Here is a 12,358-nt window from a genome sequence, read left to right on the forward strand (position 1 = left end):
TTGTTTCGTGCAGGTGATGCGGTAACAGTCGGGGGGATTAAAGGTAATAAGTTGTTGTGTTTTAGCTGGAGGAGGGGGTGATGAAGAACCCCCACCCCCCAGGTGCTTGGTTCCTCCGGTAGCGCGAGCAGACTCAGGTAGCGCGCGCCCGCCGCAGCATCTCATGCTCCAATTAGAGGCGCTGCCCTCCGAACGGACTCGATTAGACCGTGATTTATCCGAAAGAAATATAATTATGGCTCCAAATAAAATAATCAGCATTGAAGAGCGATTTCCTTAACGAGATGGAGCGGTTGGGTGTCACGGAGTGGCGGCGCCTCATTAGCGCTATAATGAGGCTTCGGGGTGAACCCGATAATTATCGAAATCTGTAGAATGAAGACCAAGCCAAATGGAACCCGAATTCATCTGCTCCTTCGGCTTTCAAAAAAAAAAAAAAAAAACCCGAAACACATTTCAAAACACACCGAATTAGGCGGAACTATAGAGACTTAAGAGGAAACGCGATTGTGGGATGAACCTGACAGAAATCCGTTCAATTATTTGTGTCAGTGAGGAAACACCTATTGAAAAGGACATTAAAACAACTCCTTATCACAAGTGCAGCGCAACTGGGAAATGCCTATAGAGGAAAAATATATTTACATCGCAAATATGGAAAGATGCAAGGCACCTGTTTCCTATGAAGTTCTTCAGAGAGACAAAATGGTGCTTCAAGTATCTTTTAATTTTTACATATGTGCCTATGATCCCAAAAGATTATTTCAACCACACACAAAATAAACGTAACCCAACAAAAATAAAAAAAATGTCATGTGCAATAAATAAATATGAATTCCGAGTATGGGTCACCATACTTGGCAGTATGTCAAAGAAGAAGAAAAAAACATTCACACATGTTTAAGTTTAATTGTCCAAATAGTTTTTGGGCCACTTTAAACAGAATACAATACATAACCATACAGTACAGCTTATTGAAGAGCTACCCCTGCATTTAAAACTGCAGTTCTGTTATTTAAAAAAAAAAAAAAACACGCACAAAAAAAAAAACTCTACTATATATCAAACGCATTGAAGAAAGTAAGAAATTTCACTATTTACCTTGACAATGCTGATTGTAATATCAGAGAGACTGGGAAAAGCTAGATGCAATCTCTACCAGGGGATCAGAAATAGGCCCTCCATTATCTAATATTCATTGCTAATATAAAATGACAGATTCAAATGATGCAATTATGTTGAAATTGCAGAATATGCATTTGTTACTCCAGCAAATAGGTCAAAGCAGGCAAACTGCAGCCGTGCGCACCTGCTTGCATGAGAGAATCTGGCCAGCGGAGGTCAGTATCCTTTCAGGAGAGCTGGAAATATATTCTCATCATATATTAGCGGTTCATGCTATACCTGTCTCACTCTGCATGCAGGAAAGCAAAGCCTGTCCATGTGACTGACATCCAGGTTCAAATTCTGCATTACTTACTCCAGTCCTACGAGATGGGAAACATATGGCATCTTATATCAAACCATAAAGGCTACCGTTTTACATATTAATTCAGCTTTGTGTAGTCACACATACCTGCAGCAGGAATAAATGTGAAATGCTTACAAGAAATGTGTCAATTTTCCCCTTTGCAGCAGGCGAGCTCTAATCTAAAAAGTAACATACTATAATGACTACGGATATAGAGCTGAACAAAAACAACAGTATTCAATAATAACTATATGCATGAAGGAAACAGAAGCGTTTGAAGTAGGCCAGCAAAAAGAAACTTTATTTCATGATCGTGTAACTTTGATCACAGAAGGCTAGGAAGAGAACAGTGTCATTAAATTATGAATCAATACAAAAATCTTTGAAATGAAAACATAAGCAATCAGTAAACACATCGCATTGCTTCTGAAACGCTAAACAAGTCAGAACAAATGGAATGGACACTTGGGATGTCAGTGTGTACGTTAGCTTCTGTGGGTGTTTATTCCTTTGTGTCCATCATCCTTCCAGCTGGACTGAATCTAAAACACTTCTGGCCTCCTTGTATTCTTCTGCTTCAGCCAGTTCCTCTTCCGTTTCCTGAAAATAAAAACGCTTTGAAGTCATTGCCTTGACCCAATCTGGAGTCTTAATGAGCACGAGTAATATCTTCTTAATTGAAAACAAATATGAGTAATGAACAAATAAAATGAAGAAAGGGATGCATCTTACAACCCAAGAATTGGTTACAGAATTTAAACGAACTGATAATTACTACAATACTAATTACACATTTGTTACTTATCCAAAATACTGGTATATTTTAAGATCACAATGTGTTTGTTTTTTTTAATCATGAATTATGAATAGAATTAGATTAAACCAAACCTCAGATTTAAAGATGCACTGCATCATTTTAGTCAATATAAAAATGGAAGATTTAACTAAATATTTACACTTATATACACAAGCATCTTGGTTTTTAACTGCCAACATATTTTCAAAGCTGAAGTCTACAGAGTGGGAGTTTTCAATCCAGTTGAAGTTAGTAAATCAGACCACAGTAACACAATGAAAGACTAACCACATCACCAAAAACAGCTAATCCACTCAGTGAACCTGTCAGATAATCACACACACACACACAAGCACCTCAGACAAACAAACACACTCAAGCACGTAACACCGTGTGAAAATGTAATGGAGGCAGTGAGAGGAGTAGGTCATATCAATGCTAATCGATCGACGACAGTTTCTATGGAGGCCATTGCCGTGACAACATTACTAATGAACTGAAATGAGTGCAGCACAGGACTGAGTGTGTGTGAAGCCTCACTGAGCTGCTGCTGCATTTGGCGGTAAGTTTTACTCTGACACAAAATAGTAGAGGGTTTAGAAAACATTTTTATTAAAACTCACACAAACAGGAGCTGCCGCAGCGGGCTCCTTGAAATGCACCTGTGCTATCACAGATTCGTTTGCTGTTAATTAATGTGGCCAACTTCTATATGACAATAAACAGGAAGTGGAGGGCACACGGCCTCCCCTGAACAAACATCTTTCTCACACACATGAATCGGTCATGTCAAGGTGTCCTGTGCTTAACACTGATCCAAAAACTTGGGAGATGCCTAGACACAAAAATGTCCTCCTGTACAATATTCAGACTGTACAAACTCACCTTCTGGTTATCCGAGAAATAGACGAGTTAGTTTCTTCATCAGATTTGGAGAAATGTAGCATTACATCACTTGCTCACCAATGGATCCTCTGCAGTGATTGGTTGCTGTCAGAATGAGAGCCCAAACAGCTGATAAAAACATCGCAATAATCCACAAGTAATTCACACCACTCCATTCCATCAATGTGAAGCAAAAAGCTGTGTTTTTATGAAACATCTACCATTACGTGGATATTAACTTCAAACTCCAGTGAAAAAAAAATCATTTTGTCTGAATCAGAGGAGAAATATGCACAGATCAAGCAACATTTACAAGTGAAAACAGTTCAAAAAAAGTTCTATACAAATACGTTGGGAGAGTTTTGATGTGAGAGGACAACATGGGACGGACTTTTCCACTGAAAGAAGCGTTATTATGGATTATGGACATATTTTGGACAGAAGAGATGGTTTTAAATTTAAACGTCTTGATGGATTTGTTTAATACAAACACACAGCTTTTCACTTCATGGGACGTTAATTGATCGACTGGACTGGTGTGGATTATTGTGATGTTTTTATCAGCTGTTTGGACTCTCGTTCTGACTGGTGAGCAAGACATGTAGTTTCTCCAAATCTGTTCTGATCAAGAAACAAACTCATCTACATCTTGGATGGCCTGAGGGTGAGGACATTTTGAGCAAATTCTCATTTTTGGGTAACTATTTCTTTAACAGTGCCACGGAGTTCAAACCTTTCAAGTTAGTTAACATCTGAAACAGCGTATGCGTTTCATATTCTCACCAACAGTTGTTGCAGGTCAGTGTGGGCAATGGCTAAACGACGATGGCAGTCAGGGATCATCATTCTTGACTCTTGCAACACCTCCACCTGTTAAAGACACATTTAAGAGATTTTACTGGCTCTGTACTATAACACAACAAACCGAAGACTTATTTCACAAAAAACCTCATCTAGGAAAACCCAGAACTTCTCTCTTATTCTCAGAGAGCATTTTATATGGCCGTAATTACTTCATTAAGCATTGGAAGGAGCTCACTAGAAAATGCTAAACCAATCAATATCTAACACATTTACAACTGTCATCAGATATGAAGAGGAGTAATCATGACAGAATTGTACATTTTCTGTGAACTAGCCCTTTAAAACAGAGCTGTATATGCATTCACTCCAGATAGAAGGTGAAGAGAATGAAGCGCGAGAGAGAGAGAGAACATGGACCACTCCTCCTTGAGAACCTCTAAATTAGCAGCATGTGTTGTTAATTACAAAACTCCTCTAAAGTTGCATAACGTCATTAATTTTGCATCAGCACATTAAAACTCATTAAAACTCGCCCTGATTTCACCCACAGCGCTGCCATACTGAATCAGCTCTGTCTCTTTCACCGTTACCGAAGCAATTCCTTTTATACAGCAGAACAACCAAGTGGTACTGGCAGCGTAATGTTCAGATATTAACACTGATGACTTACTCTCTTTACAGTCTGAGAACGCTCTACATTCCAGTGTCCAAAATGAACTCTTGCAAAATGCTAAATGAGACTAAAATTTACTTTAGTGTTGCTGGTCAGCTGGCTGGTATCTTTTTGGTAACTATCAAAATAAGCTCTAAATAAATGTTTTCAGTGGAATATTTACCATCGTGCGTTTATATAAGGTGCCTAAAGTGTTTTTGTTGTTGACAACACCAAAACAATAAAATTAGTCCAGTACATCTTATATGACGCACAATGAACTGTACTGTCTGTCACAAACATGCATTTTTCATCAGTTCTGGACCCCAATCATACTTTAATGGTCCATTAAATGAGTGAGCCTCATCGGGTTTCTCAACAGGGCAGGTGTTGTTTCAGGTAGTTTATTCTTACCTGTTTCTTGATTAAATACTCGTCTCCTGCCTCTGCCTTGAGACGCTCAATCTTCTCTTCCTGCTGCTTTGCCTCCTTTATGTACAACAGCTTCTCTTTGGCCAAACTGAGAGAGAAAAACAAGAATGCGAATAGATAGTGAGAGGTGAGTTTTACTCAAAAATTCAATACTTATTTGTCCATCCGATGCGGTCAAGTATTTACCACCATGAAGTCAAACGACTAGCTTACTTGCAGATCTCTCAAGAGACAAATAAACCTCTTTTAAGGGCCTAAAATCAGAGAGCCAACTTCAAATGTCTTGACGTTTCACAATACTAAGCTTTTTTATTTACCGCATTTTACACAAAAACAATGAAAGTATAGTTTAGTAAGGTTGATATAACACAACAAAGATGACAACTAAGATATAGACAAGATTGAGGAAATTAAATACAGTACCATTTAACAGTTTGGGGTCAGTAAGACTTTGTTTTTGAAGAAATTAATACTTTTATTAATCACGGATGCACTGAATTGATCTACAGTGATAGTAAAGTCACTTAAAATGTTTCTATTTCAAATAAGTGCTGTTCTTTTGAATTTTCTATTCATCCTGGGGGAAAAAAAAATATACCAGTTTCTGCACAAATATTAAGCAGCACAGCTGTTTTCAACACTGAAAATAATAAGAAATGTTTCTTGAGCAGCAAATCAGCATATTACATTGATTTCTGAAGGCTCATTTGACACTACTGGAGTAATAATAATACTGGAATAAATTACATTACAGTATATATTTAAATAGAACAGTTATTTTAAACTGTAATAACATTTTACAATAATACAATCTTAATGACCACAAACTTTTTGAACACTACAGACTTGTAACAACATGAAATGGTAAAACACACTCAGTCAAAACAAATGCATTAATCAAAAAAAACAAAAAAACAAACACCAATATATTCTGCTGTATCCTACTGTAGACACACCCTTCCCAAGTCTCCTGTCTTTTTTCTCTTTCTTAAAGACATCTACTGTCAATCTCAGAAAAGCAGCATGCTTGTTAGCCACGGCACTAAACTGCATCTGTCTTTTAACTGCATCTGTCTCCGTCTCCCTCGCACACACTCACAAAGACACTGTACTGCCCCACTAGGATTAATTGATCATCAATTTAGTCCCTAATTTGGACCAAGTCAGGTGGCAAATGGGCCACTTTTGCTTGATTGTTAGTGAAAACGCAGAGCGAGTACATTGATAAATTTTGATTATTTATCAATTATGGCCAATTGAACTAAACGCACTGAATAAATTCACGGCCTGATTGCCATAATGGAGTTTGAAAATATCACTACTGATAATTATTCTAGCTAATAGCCGCTTTCTGCTTGCAGCCTGCTCGCTTGTCGGGACGACATGGCGTTGCGGAATTCATTTTTCATAAAATCAGCCTTGTATGTGTGTGTGTGTGTGTTAGACAGAGAAAGAGAGAGAGAGAGCAGAAGACACTTCTCCATTAATCAAACATACTGCCAGCCCGTGCCGCGTGCCGTCGGATTCGTCTCCACCTGCGACAATGTGTCATATTTTACGTCAATTACGCTGGTTTTAACAGGCTTCAGTCACGATGCCCTGGTGCAATTCTCAACATATGCTCAAGGTAAGGCTTTCTCTGACATGCGCGCAAAAATGAGACCACGGGAAAAGGAGAGGGGGTGCAAGCAGGGAGGAAGCCGGAGGGGTGGAAAGATCGGGGTGTAGCATAATTCTAATAAAAGTGAGGGACAGGCTAATGAAAAAGTGTCATGCTGATGTTAATTTCTTGTTTCTGCAGGGTGATGTGGAAGCTGCTTATAGCAGGGGCGGAGCTGGGCAGCTGTAAATGGGGCTGCCAGGGCTGCTTCCTTCAGCTTAATGGAAAAAGCATCTCACTGGAAAATAGAGAAAAGAATTAGACTCGACACACACGCTCCCCTCTAATACTGTATTTTTGAGGCGGCGGGCCGGCGACGGGACCCGGTGACAAAAGCAAATTACGTCTGTCATTTTATTAAGTGCATCCGCTCAGCTAGGCCAGAAAACACTGACTGGAATACATCACCAAAAAGAAGAAGAAAAGAATAGGGTAGAACAGAGACGGTGGATGGAGAAGACGATGATGACGTGATGTGGAATTGGCAGGTGGTTCTTTTAGACTCACACCATCCGGTTGTCAAAGCCAAGATGGAGAGAAAATTCTGTAAATTAGCTCATTTCTTTACAGGATGAATATATTGATATTTTGTGAGACGTTTGGACTAAACGCTTCAGATTGAGCAGAGAACACTATTGAGTAAGCATGAGATCTTGACCGCTTCATAGGGCATTTCAGGAACCCCCTGGAGGCGTTTGAAGACGTGGAGTTCAGGGATGTAGCAGTATGAGAGGAGCTTGACCTGAAAGTGTAATTAACTGACATTACAAGCACCCACATGTACTACAGAACCAGGTCTTCCAACATGTTGTCACGTCACCTCAGGATAACTCTTCATGGCCCTACATCACCAAACAGTGTGAGAAAAGGAATCATTGGTGGAAAGGATGACCACTTTTCAATGTGATTTAAAACTCTCCAGCAGCACAGTGTAATCTGAAATACAAAAACGTACAAATAGCAGTGCCAAAAACTTAATCATAATCACAATAAAACTGCCACTTAAAGTACCATACCGTAAAAATATCTCTAAAAATTGACAGTATAAAAACAACAGCCGTGGTTGACAATATTTCAGGTATTACAAAATGACTATTTTTATATTTCATTAAGTTGTGCAATATTAATGTACACTGTAGTCTACTTGAAGCACCAAAATGAATTACAATATTGCATTGCTCCCTAAAAAGGAACTAATTACATTACTTAAAAACATAAAAATTCCATAAAACTTAGTTACTTTTTATGGAAAGTAATGTTACGTTACTTTTTAAATATGAGCAAGGCTTGATTGTTTTTAATATAAGAAGTTCTATTTACAACAAATGTAAAAGCCCTTTCACACCAAAAAGTGTAATGAATAAACCTCAGGCTGAAGGAAATGTAAATTCACGTCTGTACAATCGAACGCAGGAGAAGGTTCAACACTCTTCTGCAATAAAAAAACTAAACAATTAAGCACAATTGTTTATCTAAAGTCCTTTTTGCTTATTAGTATGGTTGAACTAGATCGTCAAAGGTCAGCAGCAAAGACATTGGTTAATAAAATGGGATACACTTGTGTTATTTAACATATTGCTGGTTTGCGTCATATTCCGAGTATGCATTTCACTGTTTTAATTCATTTTGATGAATACTAAATCTGTGTTCACACTGGTGGGATGAATTAATGCATATTCACATTTAGTCTACAACTACAGTAACTTCATGTTCACACAGTGCACACAACGCCTCTGTACTTCCGATTTCTCCCAATATGGGGACAGGAGATTTGTCAGTCAATAAATGGGAAAACAAAGTAACTGGCCTTACTTTTTTAAAATGGTAATTCAGATATTTTATTGTGAATTAAAGTCATATGTTACTTTACTAGTTACTTGAAAAACAGTAATCTGATTACATAACTCGTGCTATTTGTAATGCGTTACCCCCAACACTGTTCACAATATCCCAAGGAGCCTCTGTGTTTACACAGATAGGATAGTATTTCAACATCAAATTTTTTATTTTATCCTATATTGGCAGTATCCGCCATCATCTTTTCCTCATATAAGGATTGGTTTTCATTGTAAAAAACAAAACACAACAAAACAAAAAAACAGACATGATTTGCCCATACAGAACAAAAATGATCACCCATGGGCCAAAAGCAGGTGAAGATATAAAGTGAAGCTAGTACAAACATACAAACCATCTTAAAATGAGTAAACCATGTGACCATCAAGGAGCCCACCCCTCACGGGCCTGACAAATGAAGAAATGCAATTCAGCGTTCAAAGGTGGACAAAATCAATTATCTGACCTGGAGCCGAGAAGGCCCAGTCTGAGTGAACCACAGAGGCCTGCGCTCGCATGGGGAGAGAAATCTGAGACAAATCTATAGAACCTAAAGACCCAGCTGAAAGAAAACAAAGCAGCTCGCACCGCTCTAATCGATACCAAGGCTGGACCATCCACATAGAGAGCAAAAAACAGATGGGAAATCCAGAAGAAACATGTCTGAGAGACACGAACGATGTGTCTGCCGTTGCTGGGACTGACAGCGGGAATGTTGCATCATAGAATCATCAATCGACACCAACGGTGCCCACGCAATAAGCAAATTCAGCATAAATGAATTCAGACACCAAGACGTGATTGGTCCCTCATGTGAACATCAGCTGAGTTTGACAGGCTGAGCGTTCGGTTCTTATCGCTGCGCGGTTCATTACGATGTTTTCTCCTATGTTGGCATGGTGTGCAAGTTGTTTCCTAACCCTCTCTCTTTCTCAATCCCACTGAGAATCATTCCCACACTTCCATTACCAGCCCTATCAAACAGGCCCATCTCAATCAGGCCCTCATCTGGTCAATCAATGCAAACAGCAGTCAGGTGGGGATTGAGAAGAGAAAAGGAGGGGTGAGGAGAGGAGAGGATGAGGCAAGATCAGAAACACTTGCAGAACACAAATGACCAACTTTAATACCAGTCTAACATTCGTTAAGCGCTTCTAAAGTCCTGGTCTTACTGGGGACTGTCAGTTGTACAGACCAAAATTAATCAATGTCATATATAGGTCACAGGTCATATATGATACTACAAAGTTTGTACTATCATGCTAGATTCAAAAATAAAGTAAAAATATCAAATAAAAAACAAAATATGTGTGTGTGTGTGTGTTCTTCATCAATCTTTGGCGCTATTCTTAAACCACTAGGTTTTAACCATTGGTCAGCAAAAAGCAAGTTTTTAATCATTTAAAATATAATACAATTTAGTATCACTTCTTTTATATATTTTAATAAGCAGATAAAAAAAAGCATGTTTTTTTATTTTTAGATAAATATATCTGTTATGCTGAATGACAATGGAACATTATTTCACCCATATTTTGCCATTTTATTTTCACAAAACTTATTATAAACGGTCAAGTAGATGCTTTACTTGCATATAATATGCTTTCTATGTATATAAAATTACCTTTGTAAATTTAATTTGATGGTATACCAAAATGGGACGTCTTTCCTTTGACCCATTCACTCACACACACACACAAACATAAAACGCATTAAACACACACATATATTCTGTAATACACATACATACATAAATTATTCAATAAACAGCAATTACATCTACTACACGACTCCGAAAGCATATTACGTCATTCTTGATAATGTTTAATTATAGGCCAGACAAACACACCTACTGCCTGACAGGGTATAAAAATTAAATATATTGCATGTGGCATTAACACAGCCTCAAATTCTTCATTCAATCCTTCATTTCGATTTATTTGTCAATTATGTTGAACTCATGAACTAAGCACATAAAACTAATTTAAATCAACAAATAACACGAGCTTTCACTGCACTGTAAGTGACCGGAGTATTGAGCATCTGGACAAGGCTACAGCAGCTGTCAGAGCACCGGACTGTATTTACAGCTTCCGCCTAATGAGGACACTCCTCTGCGGCGTATGCCTGTGGAGTGGCGCGGTGAATCCGCGGCCTTAACCTGCTGACAATGGCACACTCAGAAATAAGATTACTCAGCCTTCTTACCGTTTAACCACACCGGTCTTGATTTTAATTTGCCGTATTCTTGGATCCGCCATTGTTCGTGTTGGTTGAAATAGTGCAAACAGAAAATAACGCGGATAAATATGTTTATAATAAGGGAAGTGCGCAGCCGAGATTAGCCTGTTAGCACAGACGCACCAACGTAGCAGAAAATGTACGCATGCGCAGATGAAGCAGAGCGAGTGACGATTCAAAGATCAACTCAAAAAGCAAATGTATTTGTTTCTTTATTTTTAATACATTTCATAATGTAATTTATATAGGCTGTTTACCTATAAAGGTCGATAAAAATAGCAAAAAAAAAAGTAATTATTTGGTAATTATTTTAGGCTTATCTATAAGCATCATGTAAATGTCATAGTATATGAATATAGTTATCATTCAATACCATAAATAGTTTATATAAAGGTACCATGGTATTATGTATTTAAAAACCTTTCTTCTTTTACTGCTGATTATCAAGGAGTCTGATATTTCTGCTCTCTAATAGCCTGTACAAATCATATGCAGCTATTACTAATAATACAATTAAACATTAAACAGATATATTAGTAAACAGACCTTTTAATTACAGCTGCATAAATTATATCACTAGCCTTTCCTTTTTATTGTAATTTTTTTAACTGTTTATGGGGACTTTAAGTGATAATACCAAAAACTATTTTCAATAATAGTAAAAGTAATAATAATAATAATAAATATTATTATTACAACAATTATTTAATAATAATTATTACTTATGTTTACACTATTGTTATTCTTTTAGATATTATTATACATATTTTATATTAATATTTTTAATAAGTGGGCAGATAAGTTCTCCATAAGTTAGTAAAGTAATAATAATTATTGATAAATAATAATTAGTAATAATTATTGATGTAATTATAATTGATATGAAAAATGATTACATTATAAACATTTTATAACGTTTAATTTGTTTTAAATGATTATTATTAGTTTAGACATTACACATATTTTATAATAATATTATTATTATTATTTAGTGGACAGATAAGTTCTCTGCTAGTTAATTAATAATATGAATACATAATAATAGGTCTGTATTATTTATTAAAAGTATTCATTTAATTCTATATAATATCATTATTGAGACAGTTAATACATAATAACTATTTTATAATAATGTTTCTATAATTATTTTAGATATTATACTGTATAATCACATTGTTGTTGTTGTTCTGGTCAGTGCTGTCTGTCGGCTGCTCTTGTGTTGGGCTCTACTCCTCACAGCCACTGGAAGCAGAGTGGACATCATAGACACCTCGATTGCCGGAGGTAATGTTTTAGACTGCAGCAGGTAAAGTGAGATATGTCACACGTGTCAGGAGTTGTCAAACTGTAGACATCGCGCCGGGAATGATGAATGTCATCACCGCCGGGGTCCACGCACAGAGACACCCGGGTAACCTAGAAAGACTGCGCACCAAGCAGTACTGTCCGGTGAAGATTGAGACGCGCGTGATTCATGATCATATCACTAAATCGACTCATTTACGGTTATTGATCATAAAAAGGGTCAGGTGTAGCAAAAGGAGAGGATGCCATCAAGACAAGGCGCCCTTGCACTGGCCT

At 37.3% G+C, this 12,358-nt stretch overlaps 1 protein-coding gene across 1 annotated transcript; it reads right to left on the minus strand.

Annotated features, from left to right (window-relative positions):
* Positions 1 to 707: 707 nt before the first annotated feature.
* On the minus strand, positions 708 to 10,920 carry LOC306862604 (tubulin-specific chaperone A-like). The gene is made up of 4 exons (XM_079405496.1): positions 10,745 to 10,920; positions 5,023 to 5,128; positions 3,936 to 4,022; positions 708 to 2,071 (listed from the first exon to the last, which is right to left on the minus strand). The coding sequence occupies exons 1-4, from the start codon at positions 10,795 to 10,797 to the stop codon at positions 1,991 to 1,993; spliced, it is 327 nt and encodes a 108-aa protein (XP_079261622.1). The 5' UTR covers positions 10,798 to 10,920; the 3' UTR covers positions 708 to 1,990.
* Positions 10,921 to 12,358: the final 1,438 nt, after the last annotated feature.

This window comes from Barbus barbus (assembly GCF_936440315.1).
Source record: "Barbus barbus genome assembly, chromosome: 43".
Lineage (NCBI taxonomy): Eukaryota > Metazoa > Chordata > Actinopteri > Cypriniformes > Cyprinidae > Barbus > Barbus barbus.

Excerpts from the sequence above, each read along its gene's own strand:
- LOC306862604 (XM_079405496.1), bottom strand. The coding sequence starts at position 10,797 with ATGGCGGATCCAAGAATACGGCAAATTAAAATCAAGACCGGTGTGGTT. Across the intron at positions 5,129-10,744 it reads AAGACCGGTGTGGTTAAACG|TTTGGCCAAAGAGAAGCTGT; the intron begins GTAAGAAGGCTG and ends TTTCTCTCTCAG. Across the intron at positions 2,072-3,935 it reads CTGACCTGCAACAACTGTTG|GAAACGGAAGAGGAACTGGC; the intron begins GTGAGAATATGA and ends TTTTATTTTCAG.